Consider the following 17056-nt stretch of genomic DNA (forward strand, 5'->3'; position numbering starts at 1 on the left):
TCACAAGCGAGGATATCCTTGTGCTAGCAGGTGTGTGTGCCTAGCTCTTCCTATGGTTGTTTAGTTAATTGAAAAGCCAGGTCTTCAGCTTCTTGTGGAATTCAAGACGAGAGAAGGTGGCTATGATGTGGAGTGTGAGGTCATTCCACGTTTTAGAAGTGATGTAAGAGAGATGCCCGTCCTCCTGTCAAGTTCTGTTTATGCATGGGATATCTGAAAGAAACACATTAGTTAGATTCCTCACCTTAGAATATCCCCAGGCGTCAGGCTGGATCTGGAAAGATTTTTGTAGCAATTGCCCCTGCACGTCGCTAGGCGTCGTCTGCGGCTTTGCGTCCGTCGTTGGCGTTGTGCGCCGGAATGACGTTGTCAGAGTACTTAGACGCCGCCCTCGCGCGCTGACGTCAGTTCTTCTTTTTTCCGTGCCAGACAGCGCCGATCCGGGAAGAGCTTACCCCTTAATCAATTTTTGACTAAACTTTTTTGACTCTTTTTGGTCTTCTGTCGACTCGACTCTGGTGCCGGTAGGATACCTGGGTTTAAAGCCTGTGACTCCTGTCATCGACTGATGTCGGTGACGGACCACCATCGCCGGTGCCTTTACCGCCTGGGGGCCGACCACGACGCGGAGTCGTGCCCCGATTGTCAGGCCTTGACCTCGAAGGCTAGGTGGGGAGCTGTCCCGTAAGCTTCTCGAGCTTCGGCACTCTGCTCCGCGCCGCTCACGGTCCAGGTCCAGGAGGAGGTCCAAGGACCGGTCGCGAAGCCGCAGCCACCATCATCGCTCATCGGGCTCGAAGTCTTCAGGTAAGTCGAAGCGATCCAAGAAGTCCAAGAGGCGACACCGCTCTTTGGACTCCCCCCGCCGGTCGCGCGACTCAGCCGAGGGTCAGGGTGGTCCCACCCCCGCGGCTCCGTCGGAGCCGCAGGAGCCGCGTCCCACCCCATACCCGTCGGTCCCTGGGACTGACGATTTCAGTGCTTTCCTCTCGGCCATGAGGGGCCTGGCTCCGGCGTCGATGCCTGCCGGTGCGCCTTCGGGCCCCGCGGGCGCGACTGGGCGACCTCGCGTGCCGGCGGCTCCGGCGCCGTCTATGACTTCGGTCCCGACGCCGCAGGTCCCAGAGGGATCCAGGCCTGGATCTCTGCCGGTGCCGGTCGACCTCACGACGCCTCCTCCGCCGACACCGGTTCCGCCTCCGGCGCCGTCTCCGGACGATGCCGTTCCCCGGTCCGGGCCCGGCACCGGCGCTGCGCCGCTTGACGCCGATGGATGAGCGTTTCATCTACCGCCCGGCTCCGATCATTCCTCCTGTTTACCAGGAATCGGATGACTGGGGCGACTGGGAGGGGTCTGGGGACCCTATGGCCAGACAGGGCCAACTTTCACAGGACTGGGCAGACGAACTGGGGGATGGACACCTCCCCGGATGCTGGTTTCATCTCTCCTCCGACTGTGGCCTCGGAGGAAGGTGCAGCTTTCTCAGTGGTGCTGCGCAAGGTGGCCGAAGCCCTGGGGTTCGAGTTGCCTGCTGTGGCCGTGAGGACTAACATCCTCACAGAGGTGCTTCAACCGTCAGCAAGCTCCACAGAGCCTCTGCTGCAGTTCAATGAGGCCCTCATAGACGTTCTGCAGGGCACTTGGTCCAAGCCCTCCACAGTTCCTCCTGTGGATCGGAACGTGGCCCGGCGCCACCGCCCTGCTCCGGGCGACCCCAGTTTCCTGTCCCAACACCCCATCCCCGAGAATCTGGTTATCCAGGCCTCAACTTCCCAATCCTCCTTCCCGTCCGCTGTTCCGGATCGGGAATCCAAGAAGCTGGAACAGTTCGGAAAGAAGCTGTTCTCTTCCCTGAGTTTGGGCCTGCGGTCTTTGAACACCGCTTGTCTTTTGGACCGTATCTCCCACTCTTTGTGGGATACGGTGGAGGACGTGCTGCCCCTGTGTCCGGAGGAGGCCCGGACACGTCTCTCCAAGGCGGTTGCTGACGGGCGAGATGCAGCACGACATGCCATACGGTGTGGACTAGACACCATGAACTCGCTGGGTAGGGCGATTTCCACCACGGTGGCGCTACGGCGCCACGCCTGGCTACGGTCCAAGTCTTTCTCGGGGGATGTCCAGAGTACCCTCATGGATATGCCCTTTGATGGCACTCGTCTTTTTGGTGAGAAGGCGGATAGTGCGCTGGCTCGTTTTAAAGACTCCCGGGCTACGGCAAAGTCCTTGGGTCTCTCAGCCCCACGGCCTCAAACTTCCGCCTTTCGCCCCTTTCGTGGCCAAGGAACGGGAGCCTCCTCACGTGCACCTAGCCCCCGGCCGCAGAACCAACCTGCACGCGGACGTGGATTCCGCCGTGGCGGTACTGGAGGACAACGTGCCGGTCAGTCCACATCCACCCTGGCAGCATCCGCCTCAAAGCCCTCCTAATCCGAGCTTTCAGGCCCATTCCACGCCAGTGGGCGGCAGAGTTCGCCATCACCTGCTCCACTGGCGATCCATCACATCGGACAGGTGGGTGCTGCAAATCGTCCGAAGGGGCTACTCCCTCCCCTTCGGGACTACCCCTCCAGCCATGCCACCGCAGTGCCACCGTATGTCGGAGGATCACTTGATTATTCTGCAGGAGGAAGTTACGGCCCTCTTGGCCAAAGAGGCCATCGAGTGCGTTCCTGGTCCAGAAGTAGGCCATGGTTGATATTCCCACTACTTTCTGGTTCCCAAGAAGGGCAAAGGGGGCCTACGCCCTATCTTGGACCTCAGGAGCGTCAACGCCTTCCTCTGGAAGGAACGGTTCTGGCTGCCCTCGACCCTGGAGACTGGATGGAAGCGTTGGACTTGCAGGACGCCTATTTTCACATCCCCGTCCTGCCGGCCCACCGGCGTTACCTGCGGTTCACGGTGCGTCAGGAGCACTTCCAGTTCACCGTGCTCCCCTTCTGCCTCACCAGTGCCCCTCGGGTGTTCACGAAAGTGATGGCGGTGGTCGTAGCTCATCTGCGCAGATCGGGGGTTCCAGTCTTCCCCTATCTCGACGACTGGCTGTTGAAGGCGGGCTCGCCACAGCAAGTGGTCTCCCACGTCCAGACTACGGCAACCTCCTGCATTTTCTGGGGTTCTCCATCAACGTGCCGAAATCACACCTGAGACCCTCCTAGAAGCTCCTTTTCATCGGAGCAGTTCTCGATTCGGCGCAGTTCCGGGCCTATCCTCCGGAACAGCGGATCTGGGATATTCAGTCTCTGATTCCCATCTTTCGGCCTCTATCCTGGGTTTCGGTCAGGTTGGTGCTGCGGCTTCTGGGGCTGATGGCCTCCTGCATCCTGTTGGTGCATTACGCTAGGTGGCGAATGCATGCTCTGCAGTGGGACCTGAAGTTTCAGTGGGCCCAGCATCGAGGCATCCTGTCCGACCATGTCTTGATCTCGGAGGGCACTGCGAAACAGTTGCAGTGGTTGCTCACGGACCGCGATTGGGTCAGGGGCAGATGCCTCTCCCTACCCCAACCGGGGCATGTAGTAGTGACGGACGCGTCCCTCCTGGGATGGGGGGGCCATATGGGAAAGGCGGAGATCAGAGGCCTCTGGTCTCCGGCGGAGTCTCAACTCCATATCAACTTGTTGGAGCTGAGAGCGATCCAGCTTGCACTGAAAGCCTTCCTTCCCTCTGTCTGGGGCAGTGTTGTGCAGGTGTTCACGGACAACACCACCGCCATGTGGTATTGCAACAAACAGGGCAGGTGGGGTCGTGGCCCCTTTGTCAGGAGGCTCTGCGCCTCTGGACATGGCTGGAACACCAGGGCATCATCCTGGTGGTTCAACATCTGGCGGGCTCTCTGAACGCCAGAGCAGACGAACTCAGCTGCTGGTGCATGATGGATCACGAATGGCGTCTGAACTCCGAGGTGGCGCAAGGTCTCTTTCAGCAGCGGGGAGAGCCTTGGTTAGATCTATTCGCCACCGAAGAGAACGCGCAATGTCAGCAGTTCTGCGCTCTGGAATTTCCAAGGCGGCACTCGCTCGGAGACGCTTTTCGTTGCGAGTGGGGTTGCGGTCTATTGTACGCCTTTCCGCCTATACCACTTCTGCCCAGAGTGCTGAAGAAGATCAGGCGCGACCGGGCCCAAGTCATCTTAGTGGCTCCGGATTGGGCATGAAGGTACTGGTATCCCGAGCTGCTCAGTATGTCAATCGATCCTCCGGTACGACTGCCTCTTCAGGAGGACCTTCTGTCGCAGCAGCAGGGGACGTTCCTCCACCCGAACCTGTCCAGTCTCCACCTCCATGCATGGAGATTGAGCGGCGACAGTTGATGCCATTTGACTTGCCTCCTGAAGTCTGTGACGTCATTCTGGCAACCAGGCGTCCCTCCACAAAATCGGTATACGCCTGCAGGTGGAACAAATTTGTGGCATGGTGCACAGCAAAGGCTGTGGCTCCCCTTTCCGCCCCTCTTTCTGAGGTTCTACTCTTTTTTTCTTTCTTTGGCCCAGCAGGGCTCTGCCCTGGGCACCTTGAAAGGTTATCTTTCTGCAATCTCTGCTTTCTTACGGCATCCTGATCAGCCTTCTCTTTTCAAGTCCCCTGTTTCGCGTTTTCTTAAAGGCATTACTCACATGTTTCCTCCTGTCCCCTTCGTAATGCCTCAGTGGGATTTGAATCTGGTCTTGACCTTTCTGATGTGCGCTCCCTTTGAGCCCCTTCACAATTGCCCACTTCGTTTTCTGACTCTTAAGACTGCTTTCCTGGTAGCTATCACCTCGGCTAGACGGGTGAGTGAGCGCCAGGCTCTGTCATCTAAGCCTCCCTTTCTTTCTGTTCATCCGGACAAGGTTGTGCTCCGGACTCGTCCTTCTTTTCTTCCAAAAGTGGTGACCCCCTTTCACATCGGGCAATCTGTCACTTTGCCCACCTTCTTTCCGCCTCCGCATCCTTCGAAAGAGGAAGAGAGGCTCCACCGTCTGGACCCCTAACATGCGCTGTCCTTTTATTTGGACCGCACCGGACAGTTCCGGGTGGACAACCAACTTTTTGTTGGATACGTAGGTGCTAAGAAGGGGAGGGCTGTACACAAGCGGACCATCTCACGGTGGGTCATATTGTGTATAAAGGTTTGTTACTCCTTGGCGAAAAAGGACCCTCCTGTTGGGCTGAGAGCCCATTCCACCCGGGCCACAGCGGCAACTACTGCCCTGGGACGGAGAGTTCCCTTGCAGGACATCTGTCGGGCAGCGACGTGGGCCTCACTGCACACGTTCGCCAAGCACTATTGCCTGGACAGCCAAGTCCGGAGAGATGGCTTCTTTGGCCGTTCTGTTCTCCAGGACTTTCTGGTGTGATCTTGGTTCGCAGACCCTCCACCGGGGTTGGTATTGCTGGGGTATCTATTCTAAGGTGAGGAATCTAACTAACGTGTTTCTTTCAGATGAACAAGTAACTTACCTTCGGTAACGATGGATCTGTAATAAACATTAGTCAGTTAGATTCTTCACCGACCCACCCATCCTCCCCGCTCTGCGAACCGACATCTACGGTTAAGGTCATCCTGTTCAGGGCCCTAGACTTTTTGGCACCAGTGTCGGTCTTTTGCATGGCTCTGCGTTCCTGGCGCGGAAAGCTATGTACAAGAACTGACGTCAGCGCGCGAGGGCGGCGTCTAAGTACTCCGACGTCATTCCGGCGCACGACGCCAATGACGGACGCGGAGCCGCAGACGACGCTTAGCGACGCGCAAGGGGTATTGCTACAAAAATCTTTCCGGATCAAGCCTGACGCCTGGGGATATTCTAAGGTGAGGAATCTAACTAACTAATGTTTCTTACAGATGCATCGTTACCGAAGACGCCTCCCTTTCCCGCTGATGTCAGTTCTTCTTTTTCTGCACCACCCAGCGTAGATCCAGAGAGAGCGGTACCTACAGTCACTTTTTGACTGACTTTTTTGATGACTTTTGTCGACACTGTTTTTGAGTCTTCGACTCCCGGTGCACATTAGGGATGCCCGGTTTCAAGGATTGTGGTTCCTGCTGAAAACTGATGTCGGTGACGTATCGGCACCGCGTTTGCCTGGGGGGCCTGGATCGCAACCCCAAGTCGTGTTCCGACTGCCGGGCCATGAAGTGTTTGCGGGAGCGGTCCCGAAAGCTCCTCGAGGCCCGGCAGCCTGCGCCGTGCGAGGTCTCGTTCGCGGAACCACTGTTGCCACCACCACCACCTGGTGCTTCTGCTGCTGCTGCTTCTGCTTCTTCTGCTGCTTCTTCTGCTGCTGCATCTTCCACTGCTTCTGCTGCTGCTGCTTCTGCTGCTGCTGCTTCTGCTGCTGCTGCTGCTGCTGCTTCTTCTGCTGCTTCTTCTTCTTCTTCTGCTGCTTCTTCTTCTGCTGCTGCTTCTTCTGCTGCTGCTGCTTTTTCTTCTGCTGCTGCTTCTGCTGCTGCTGCTTCTTCTGCTGCTGCTTCTTCTGCTGCTGCTGCTTCTTCTTCCCTTGACCTGGAGCAACCCCTGCCCAGCTTCAAAGTTTTTACAAAGCAATGCATGTTATTTTTTGGCCAGTCCTACTCCACTGGTGCGCCTTCAGGCCCCACGGACTCGGCTGGGGGCCCTGGGCCTTCGGCACCGCAGGGTCCCCCTGGATCCGGATCGGCAATGGTCGACCTCATCATAACTGCACCGAATCCACTGGCACCATGGCCGCAGCTGACACCGGTTGTGTCCCCAGCCGGCATCGACCCTGCCCTCCACCCCGACGTGGACACGGAGCCGGACTGATGTCGACTGACACCGGATCCGGTGCCGACGGGTACTTTTGTACCCCTGTTCCACCCTGGTTCTTTCAGGCCAGATTGACAACCAGGGGAGGGTGAGGATGCCTGGGAGGGGTCTGGAGACCCTTTAACTGACCAGTTGGAGTATGATCCGGACTGGAGAGAGGAGTTTGGGGGTGCCAGTGGTCTGGATACCTCCCCAGACCTTAGCCTGTTGTCTCTTCCTACCGTGGCTACGGAGGAGGGAGCTTCTTACGCAATGGTGTTGCGAAGGACGGCCGAGGCTCTCAACCTCAAGCTACCTACGGTGGCGGTCAGGACTAACTTTCTGACAGAGGTTCTTAAACTGGCAGCGAGCTCTTCGAAGCCCCTGCTGCCGTTTAATGAAGCCCAGACTGACATCATTTGTGCACCTGGTCAAGGCCCAACACAGGGGCTCCTGTGGATAGGATGATTGCCCGACGCCGGCTCCAGGCGATCCCACTTTCTTCTCCCAACCACCCACCCATGAGAGCTTGGTGGTCCAAGCCTCGACGGCCAAAGGCGCATTCTCTAAAGCTCAACATGTTAGGGAATCCAAACAGTTGGACCATCTTGGGAAAAATATGTTTTCTTCCTCCAGCTTGGGACTGCGGTCGGTAAACACTGCATGTCTGTTGGGCCGTTACACCCACTCTGTGTGGGAAATGGTAGCGCAGGTGCTGCTCCAATGCCCGGAGGAAGCCTGGGCCGTGCTCTCCCCATGCAGTTGCAGAGGGGAGAGACGCAGCCAAGTTTACCATACGATGTGGACTGGACACTGCCGGCTCGCTAGGCAGGACAATTTCAACATTGGTAGCCCTTCGACTCTATGCCTGGCTGAGTTCGACTGTGTTTTTTTGTGGTGATGTCCAGGCTACCCTCATGGACATGCCCTTTGATGGCCATCGCGTGTTTGGCGACAAAGCAGACCATGCGCTAGCGAGCTTCATGGGCTCTCGGGCTACGGCAAGTCCTTGGGCCGCTCCACCACCGGCCCGGGTCAGTCTGCTTTTTGCCCCTTTCGTGGCTGCGGAAGGGGTGCCCCACCACGTTCCACCCAGCAAGCTCTTAAGCCCCTGCGTGGCTGAGGGCCAGCGAGCAGGCCAGTCCACCACCGACCCCTCTACAGCAGCCTCCAAACCCTCCTAGTCCGACCTTTCAAAGCCACCAATCATCAGTGGGCAGCAGGATTCGCTATCACCTCCCCAGCTGGTGCAGCATCACGTCAGACAGGTGGGTTTTGCAGATAGTCCGAAGGGGAAACTACCTCCCCTTCAAGACTACCCCCCTGGCCATGCCACCTCAGTACCATCAAATGTTGGGGGATCTGGCCCTTCTCCAACAGGAAGTTACAGCTCTCTTGGCTAAGGGAGCCATCGAGCGGGTTCCTTCCCCAGAAGTAGGTCATGGTTTATATTCCCACTACTTTCTGGTGCCCAAGAAGGACAAAGGCCTGCCTCCTATCTGGGATCTCAGGAACGTCAACCGCTTCCTCCAGAAGGAGAAGTTCAAAATGTTGATGCTAGCTCAGGTTCTGTCTGCCCTCGACCTTGGAGACTGGATTGGAACGTTGGACTTGCAGGATGCTTACTTTCATATCCCCGTCCTGCCGGCCCTCCGGCGTTAACTGCGGTTCACGGTGGGCCATGAGCACTTTCAGTTTAGCGTGCTCACCTTTGGCCTTACCAGCGCCCCTCGGGTGTTCACGAAGGTGATGCCGGTGGTTGCAGCTCATCTGCGCAGATCAGGGGTTCCAGTCTTCCCCTATCTCGACGACTGGCTGTTGAAGGCAGACTCGCCCCAGACAGTTGTTTCCCATCTCCAGACTACGGTGGACCTCCTGGACTCGCTGGGGTTCACTATGAACGTGCCATAGTCACACCTGACTCCCTCTCAGAAGCTCCTTTTCTTTTGACCGGTTCTGGACCCAATGCAGTTTCGGGTTTATCCTCCCAAGCAGCAAGTCCTGTATATTTGGGCTATGATTCTGATCTTTCAGCCTCTATCCGGGATTTGGCCAGAATGACCCTGCGGCTGCTGGGCCTCATGGCCTCCTGCATCCTGCTGGTAGATCATGTCAGGTGGCATATGCGGGCTCTGCAGTGGGACACAGCATCGGGGGAAATCTGCCTGATTGCGTTCAGATCTCGGAGGGCACTGCACGTCAATTGCCGTGGTGGCTAACGAACCAGGATTGGGTCAACGGCACATCCCTCTCCCTTCCCCAACCAGACTTCACAGTGGTGACCGACACGTCACTTCTGGGATGGGGTGGCCACATGGGAGAGACAGAGATCAGAGGCCCTTGGTCTCCGGCGGAGTCTGGGCTCCACATCAACCTTCTGGAGCTTCGGGCGATCCGTCTTGCACTGAAAGCATTTCTTCCCTCTGTCCAGGGAAGTGTAGTGCAGGTGTTCACGGACAATACCACTGCCGTGTGGTACTGCAACAAACAGGGCGGGGTGGGGCCGTGGACCCTATGTCAAGAGGCTGTCTGTCTTTGGACATGGCTGGAACATCAGAGCACATTCCTGGTGTTTCAACACCTGGCAGGTTCACTGAACGCTAAGGCGGACGAACTCAGCCGCAGATGCATGATGGATCATGAATGAAGTCTTCATTCTGAGGTGGTGCAAGGTTTCTTTCAGCAGTGGGGCGAGCCTTGGTTAGATCTGTTCGCCACTGAAGAGAACACGCAATGTCAGCAATTCTGCGCATTGGAATTTCGAAGGCGACGCCTTTCGTCGTGCGTGTAGTTGCGGTCTTTTATGTGCCTTTGCGCCTATACCACTCCTGCCCAGAGTGCTGAAGAAGATGACGCACGACTGGGCCCAAGTCATCCTTGTGGCTCCGGATTGGTCTCTGGCGGAGTCTGGGCTCCACATCAACCTCCTGGAGCTTCGGGCGATCCGTCTTGCACTGAAAGCATTTCTTCCCTCTGTCCAGGGAAGTGTAGTGCAGGTGTTCACGGACAATACCACTGCCGTGTGGTACTGCAACAAACAGGGCGGGGGTGGGGCCGTGGACCCTATGTCAAGAGGCTGTCTGTCTTTGGACATGGCTGGAACATCAGGGCACATTCCTGGTGTTTCAACACCTGGCAGGTTCACTGAACGCTAAGGCGGACGAACTCAGCCGCAGATGCATGATGGATCATGAATGAAGTCTTCATTCTGAGGTGGTGCAAGGTTTCTTTCAGCAGTGGGGCGAGCCTTGGTTAGATCTGTTCGCCACTGAAGAGAACACGCAATGTCAGCAATTCTGCGCATTGGAATTTCGAAGGCGACGCCTTTCGTCGTGCGTGTAGTTGCGGTCTTCTATGTGCCTTTGCGCCTATACCACTCCTGCCCAGAGTGCTGAAGAAGATGACGCACAACTGGGCCCAAGTCATCCTTGTGGCTTCGGATTGGGCACGAAGAGTCTGGTATCCTGTGCTGTTACACATGGCCATCAAATCCTCCGATCTGACTGCCTCTTCGGGAGGATCGTCTGTTGCAGCAGCTGGGGACGGTCCTCCACCCAAACCTGTCCATCCTCCACCTCCTTGCGTGGAGATTGAGCGGCGACAGTTGACAGCCTTCGACCTTCCTCCCGAAGTCTGTGATGTTATCTTGGCAGCCAGGCGTCCCTCCACAATGACGGTATACAACTGCAAATGGAACAAATTTGTGGCATGGTGCCCAGCAAAGGCTGTGGATCCCCTTTCTGCCCCTCTTTCTGAGGTTCTCTTGTTCTTCCTGTCTTTGGCCCAGTAGGGCTCTGCTCTGGGCACTCTGAAGGGCTATCTCTCAGCCATTTCGGCCTATCTTAGGCCCCCTGATCAGCATTCTCTTTTCAAGTCCCCTGTTGTAAATCACTTCATTAAGGGCACTACTCGTCTGTTTCCACCTGTTGCATTCCTAATGCCTCAGTGGTACTTGAACTTTGTTCTTACTTACCTTATGTGTGCTCCCTTTGAACCGCTTCATAACTGTCCTCTCAGACTTCTTACTTTAATTGCTACTTTTCTGGTTGCCATCACCTCTGCTCGCAGGGTGAGTGAGCTCCATGCTCCTTCTTCAAAGCCTCGTTTTCTGGCTGTTCATCCGGACCAGGTCGTCCTCAGAACCAGACCTTCTTTTCTTCCTCAGGTCATTTACTTCTTTACACATTGCTTAAACCATCACTTTGGCCACGTTTGTTCGTATCCTTCTAAGGAGGAAGAGAGGTTCCACCTTTATTCTGTGTGCTGCCGCTGTTTTACCTTGTGCTCAATTTAAAAAATATAAACAGAAACACTGTTCACAAACAAAAAAGGAGTTTTTAGATGAAACATTTTGATAATTGTGAAGGCTGTCCTAGTGTCTGAGAATTATTTGTACATTATAGATTTGTGGATTTGTTGTTCCCGGTAAGCAACATATATCTCCTTTTATGTATTCAGTATTTTGAATATGATTGAATGTCTACTTGTACAATATTAAACATTTTCAGGAAAGGTTTTGTTTCACATCAAATTATTTGTTTCAGTTAATTACAGCCAAACTTACACAAATAAGTTCCAATATGCCTTCAAGTCCTGATAGCTCTTCTGACTCCTCAACTGGTTCTCCTGGCAACCATGGTAATCACTATAGTGATGGTCCTAACCCTGAAGTTGAAAGCTGCTTACCTGGAGTGGTGAGTACTTGTCAGTTGAAATTGAAAACCTGTCTCCAATGGTTCACCATTTTTACAGTATTAAGTTTGTGTTATGATTTCTTTGTTGTGCATAGGATTTTAACATGTATTGAATATTTGATGCTGTGTTACATATATATACATTACAACATTTTGAAGATGCTCTTCATTCCGGTGAGATTTACAAGCATTCATATTTTTATCAGGTGAATCCTCTTCAAACAAATGGATGATTCTTCCATTGATTCTTTAAACCTAGATGAATGTTAAATTCTACGTGCCAGTGGCTAATAATTTCTAAAACAAAGTGAACTGCAGCGAAACCACGCCTGTCAGTGTATATGTTACAACTGTTAACAGCAGTTACTTGAAGTGACTGCTTTTATAAAAAAAAATAGCAGGAAACCCGCTTGCTGATAAATGTAGCACCTTAGTCTTAACTATCCTTGTAGCACAATACATGAACACTGGTATTTAAAATGTCCTCTCTCATTCAGTGAAGTTGAGCCAATTTTGGAAAGAGCGGGGCACAGATTGTTTTGGCAGTCAACACAGTGGTAGAAGGTAGGCAAATTCACTGATCAGCTGTCCCTCAAGGAGTAGGCCACATTTGCATGGGCACTATAATGACAATGTATTACAGTGATTCTTGGAAAATAGAAATTATTGCTTTTTAGTGGTATTCTTATGGTTAGCTGTCAATAAAATACTTTCTGACGGATACCTCTGACTGGAGATTCCTCTCCTTTAGGATATTCACCAGGTGCCAGGCTGGGTACAGACGTTTTCAAATGGGATCTGGAAACCTAGTAGCTTTTTTTGAGGTTGAGAAATTCCTTTGAATTCTTTCCCAGAGTGCAAGGGAGCAGTGTCCTCACTGAAGTCTACAGGGTTCACAATGTACCATAACTTTTGCAAACCGATGTCTGTCATGGGCCACCAATAGGTGTGCTTCTAGTGTTTGAGCTTGGTTTGGGACTTCAAGGCATGTGAAGAATGTACTGGCATGCACCTGGAAGTGATCCAGGACTGTGTAACGAAGCTGCTTAGTGGCATTCTTCCAGCTTCCTCTGGCATGCCTTTCGACCCCAAGGATCCACTTGGGCCTATAGTCTGGTTACTGCCGGCAGATCCGTCCTTGGTGCCGGTGAGCCCCTAGAATCTAACTTCCAGCTCCAAGACCTTCACTGCTCACTTAATCGACGCCAGTTCTGATGTTGCCGGAGATCAAGCCCCTGCTGTTTGTGGTGTGCGGCCACAAGTTGAATCAGTCATGACTGTGGTTACAGTCTGACTACACTCCAGCACACCCGGTTCTCATAAGTTCTGATTCAGGTCAAATACTTCATCTGCCACAAAGCTTCCCTCCGAGGTTCGATCATATTTTGGTTCAGATTGACCAGTTTGCCACTACCTGGTAATGACAATGGGGATCATTTACCCCCCACATTACAATGAGTTTGTGTGTGTTTGTATCTCTCGCTCTCTCTCTCGCTCCCTCCCTATGTGCTTGTAACTTCCCTTATTCATGGTTGAGAGAGCCCCTTTAGTAACTCCTATGGAAGAGAGTACTTCATTTATTGTAGTCATTAGATGTAGGACTGGGGTCCTGCACCTACAGCTTGCTTCTTTAGAAGTCAAACCAAATGTCCTTAATGTGAGTTTGCATCATGATTCAGCCTTGTATGAGCCCTTACTTGCACTTAACCGACTGATACCCTTATTGACACTTGGGCAAAGCCTTTCTTTGGGTAAACAGGAAGGAAGCCAGACACTCACCTGGAGACCCCGATTTTATTTGCAACATCCTTCTCCTGCGATTTTGGAGGTTCAGGTTTCCACCAGTAATATAAATCTTAATGAATTTCCTATGACAGTACCTGACTGGGAATCCAGAAGGATTGAGCATTCGGAAAGCAAATGTTCTAATCTGCCAGCTTGGCATTGAGGTCGGTCAATACAGTATGCCTATTAGGCTGTTATACTCATGCACTCCGGAACATGACCATTGAGATCTTGCCAGCAGTCCCGAGTACGTTTTGAGCCTCTTCAGCTCAAACCAATTCTTAATGACCAGGATGCAGACAGATATGCAGTTAGGGCTGGCCTGGATACTACTGATTGCTTGGAGTGAGCGGTAGGCACTAAATTTGGTGCTCGGGTGTGGATGCAATCCACTGGATTTTTTTGAGACATGCAGCTATCCCTTATGGTTGTCTGTTGATGGGCCACCTCTGTGGTGAAAATGCTGATTTTGCACTCAATCGCTTTAAGAAAAGCAGAGCCACAGCTCATTGCTTGGGCATTGCTATACCTGCTTGACAAATTCCTTATCAGTTGTGACCCTTTCAAGGCTACCTTAGAGGGTTAGTGTGGAGACAGTGCCAGGCCATGCCATCACAAGAACCACCCCCAGCTCCTTCATGGCCGAGGACAGGAATCAAGCAGACAGTACGCAAATTGCCAGGGACACTACTCTTCTTTCTAACTACAGTTTTCTTGTTTTACTTAGTATTCCATAAAAGTGCTTGTTTTTCCTGCTCTCTCCCTCGAGTACTCTCCCTCATATGCTTCTCCCCCGCTTTCCACATTGCTGTCACTCATGAGTGCTGCTTGCTCTCTCGAGTGCTTCTTCCTGCCTCCTTTTTAATGCAGCCCTTTTGTCCAAACAATCTTCATTTTTTTATTTACCATTCCAAGTGGTGTCTGCCATCTAGGATCGGTAAATAGAAACGAAAGAAATTGGGTGCCCATGTAATTTCTCTGGCATGTGCAAGAGCAGTTGAATGACTAGGCCAGTCGTGTCATCGCACCTTGGGGCGTAAAGTATTTTGCTTCTGTGCCCCTCCATCCTGTTCAGCATCTTGAAAAGCCATTGGCAAAGTGGATAGGTCCCGCAGGCAAGAGCTATTGGCTTTTCTAAAACTTGAAAATGGAATAAAAATCGGTTTGTTGGTCTCAATGAAATACAATTAGTTTTTTCCAGTGTGGCTTCAGGTTTAAAAATTTAGGTTGTAAGCTTTCAAGTTGAGTTGATGTTGCCAGTTTTTAGGCAAGAACTGGTTTCTACTGTAAAGCTCTGTAGTGAAAGGCCTTTAATTGCAGCAGCTGTTAAGCTGAGTGAGGTTCAGCGGCAACAATTGCTGAATTCAGATGAGCCAGGAAGCTACCTTGGGAGGATCTCTTGTGAAAGTGACATGACCTAGTTCTTGATGGTGGCCTGCGCTTTAGTTTGCTTTTTATCCCTTGTAGCGGGTTTCAGATCCAGCGTTCAGGGGGTCGGCTATACCTTGGTGAGTCAGCAGATGGACAGCGCTATGAATGGTTGAAGGGACACCTCTATGCTTCAGTCCTCTCATGATTGTGGGGTATTTTCTCCGACGTTGTGTCCCCCCCCCCCCCGGTTTGGATCTTAGTTGTCGGTGTAGATCTAAATTGTATATTTATCGCAACAAGACTTTACTATCTGAGATCTTCAATACGGTGAGTGCTTTATGAAATGTGTTTTTCCATGCTTGCGAAGATTAAAATGTCAAACTTAGTTCCTCCAGTTTTCAAGAAACAATCCCACACTTTAATTTGCATTTCTAGATGTCATGAGTGCCAGACGTTAGAGAAGATATGTGGACCTATTTGTCTGTTTTATCTTCTAGACATTCTTTAGTTCTGCTGGTGGTTTTCCTAGTGACGTTTTGCCTACGTCTTGAATGGGTGCTGTGGTTTTGGCGTGTTGGGGATAAAAGCATTGTGGGCATTTGGACTATGCAGAGAAGAAAACGGGTGTTTGGTCGTGAACGGACCAAAGGGTTGTGGGAATGGGATGCATGGACTCCTTCAGCCCACCATGGATTCTCTGGGCTAAAAGGGTTTCCGCAGGAGCAGGTGGTTCACTCTTATTTATGCACAGGGGTTCCCTATGGAGCAACCTCATTAGAGAGTATCACTAACATGCTCACTAATTGTTTACTAACTATTTGGTGTTTGGTTTATATTGAGGAGACCTTATAACTTAATGTTGGTCCTAATTGGGGCTGTGGGTTGATCCAGACATTTTGGGTAAGGTCTCCCAGGTTCTGGTAGTAAATGTGTGATGGTGCCTTGCCAGCTTGTTGCTCCTGGCCCTAGCACAGGACCGAGACTCAGCTGATGAAACTAAAACTTTGATAAAGATTGGACTTCAGATTGGACTTCTTGTAAAAAAGGGACACTGCTTAACATTGGAGGTTGAGGGAGACCTGATCAGGAGTTGCAGAGGATCATGCACTGATGTTTAGTACTTGAAGTGCCTATTTAGTAAGTTAGATTGTGCATTTTCAAGCACACCAAAATATGCTGGGAGTGGTGGCATCATTTTATATTTCTGTGATGTCAGGAATCTCTGACTGACTTGTAAAGCAACATCATGGTGGCTTAAATCTCAAGTTATTTGTGTATTATTAACTTCGGCCTGCCCCTATGTTTTGTGGTTATTGCTACTACTACCTGAAAAAGGTGTTTGTTCCCATGTTTATTTCTGAAAACAGCAATAAAATTCTTCAAAAATGTGTTATCGATTTTCTCCCCTGAAGCATATTTGACCTGTCTCGTAACTCCTCTGTCTACTTCAAAACAAGCTGGTGCTACAAGCTGGTGTTCTCTTATCTATTGTTCTGACTACACAGTTGCCTGGATTTCAATAAGAATGTGTTCCATTTCTCTGTTTCAAGTGTTTGACTATTTCATGTCCAGTGTAAAAAATGTTTGAGTGACAAACACAAAGAGTAGAAAAGTAACTATAGTGCCTTAAAGAAATGTTCACTCTGGTAGTGTTTAAACAGGTGTCCCTGAAATATTGTTCCTATTTTATGAATACTAAAAACTATAAGTACTAGAATTTAATGGACAAACACAATAAGAGTGAGTACTTGCCTATTTTTGATCATTTGAGGTTTCTACAGATTTCCCATGTGGTGCTTCAAACTTTACGTTTTTCTGGATTAAAACTGGGGCCAGACAGTAATGAGCTTCAGTGCATTAATTGTTCCGGACAAAGAATTTGATTTGTGCAGACACTTATATCCAAGGCAGCACATATATCAATGAAGCAGTCCGTACATATGCCTTAAACTCATCTGTGGCAAACCTAGTCAAGAGTGGTGACTTAGAGTCTTCATGTGGCACTCCACCTGAACTTCTAGCATAGACATGTTTGTTAACTAGCTCTCGGTTGGAAACGTCTGTGCTAGGTTGACTTAAATCAGAAAATGGATGGACTTGCAGGGTCTGGCTGTAGGAGTGGTCTCGTTTTTTTAGGTTCGAAAAGGTGCTGTTGAAATAAAAATATTGCAAGCTTCTTTTCAGCTTCCTGTGAGGCAGTGTATATATGGTTAACTAGCAGGAGGATCTGCAGATCGAGTACAGCCTCTAAACCCAACTAGAGGAATCTAAGGTGCCTCTCAGAATATCAGTATCCTCCTGGGGTTGATTCTAGCAACTGTCTGCATGTATCGGGATGGAAATTTTTTCCTGAGGGCTTTGAAGCTAGTCTAGTCAATGTTCCAGACATTAGCAGTGTGTTCATCTATATCTCTAATCTTCTGTTTCTTCAACAAGGCACATTGTTGTGGGGGTTCTTCT

At 51.4% G+C, this 17056-nt stretch overlaps 1 protein-coding gene across 2 annotated transcripts in view; it reads left to right on the top strand.

The window, feature by feature from the left end:
• Positions 1–17056, top strand: part of USP9X (ubiquitin specific peptidase 9 X-linked) — a 1605828-nt gene that overhangs the window by 698360 nt on the left and 890412 nt on the right. For both annotated transcript variants that reach the window (XM_085622934.1, XM_085622935.1), the window contains exon 20: positions 11291–11440. In XM_085622934.1, the coding sequence (XP_085479060.1) occupies positions 11291–11440 (150 nt within the window). The remainder of the gene's footprint in view (positions 1–11290; positions 11441–17056) is intronic.

This window comes from Triturus cristatus, chromosome 8, assembly GCF_964204655.1.
Source record: "Triturus cristatus chromosome 8, aTriCri1.1, whole genome shotgun sequence".
Taxonomy (NCBI): Eukaryota; Metazoa; Chordata; class Amphibia; order Caudata; family Salamandridae; genus Triturus; species Triturus cristatus.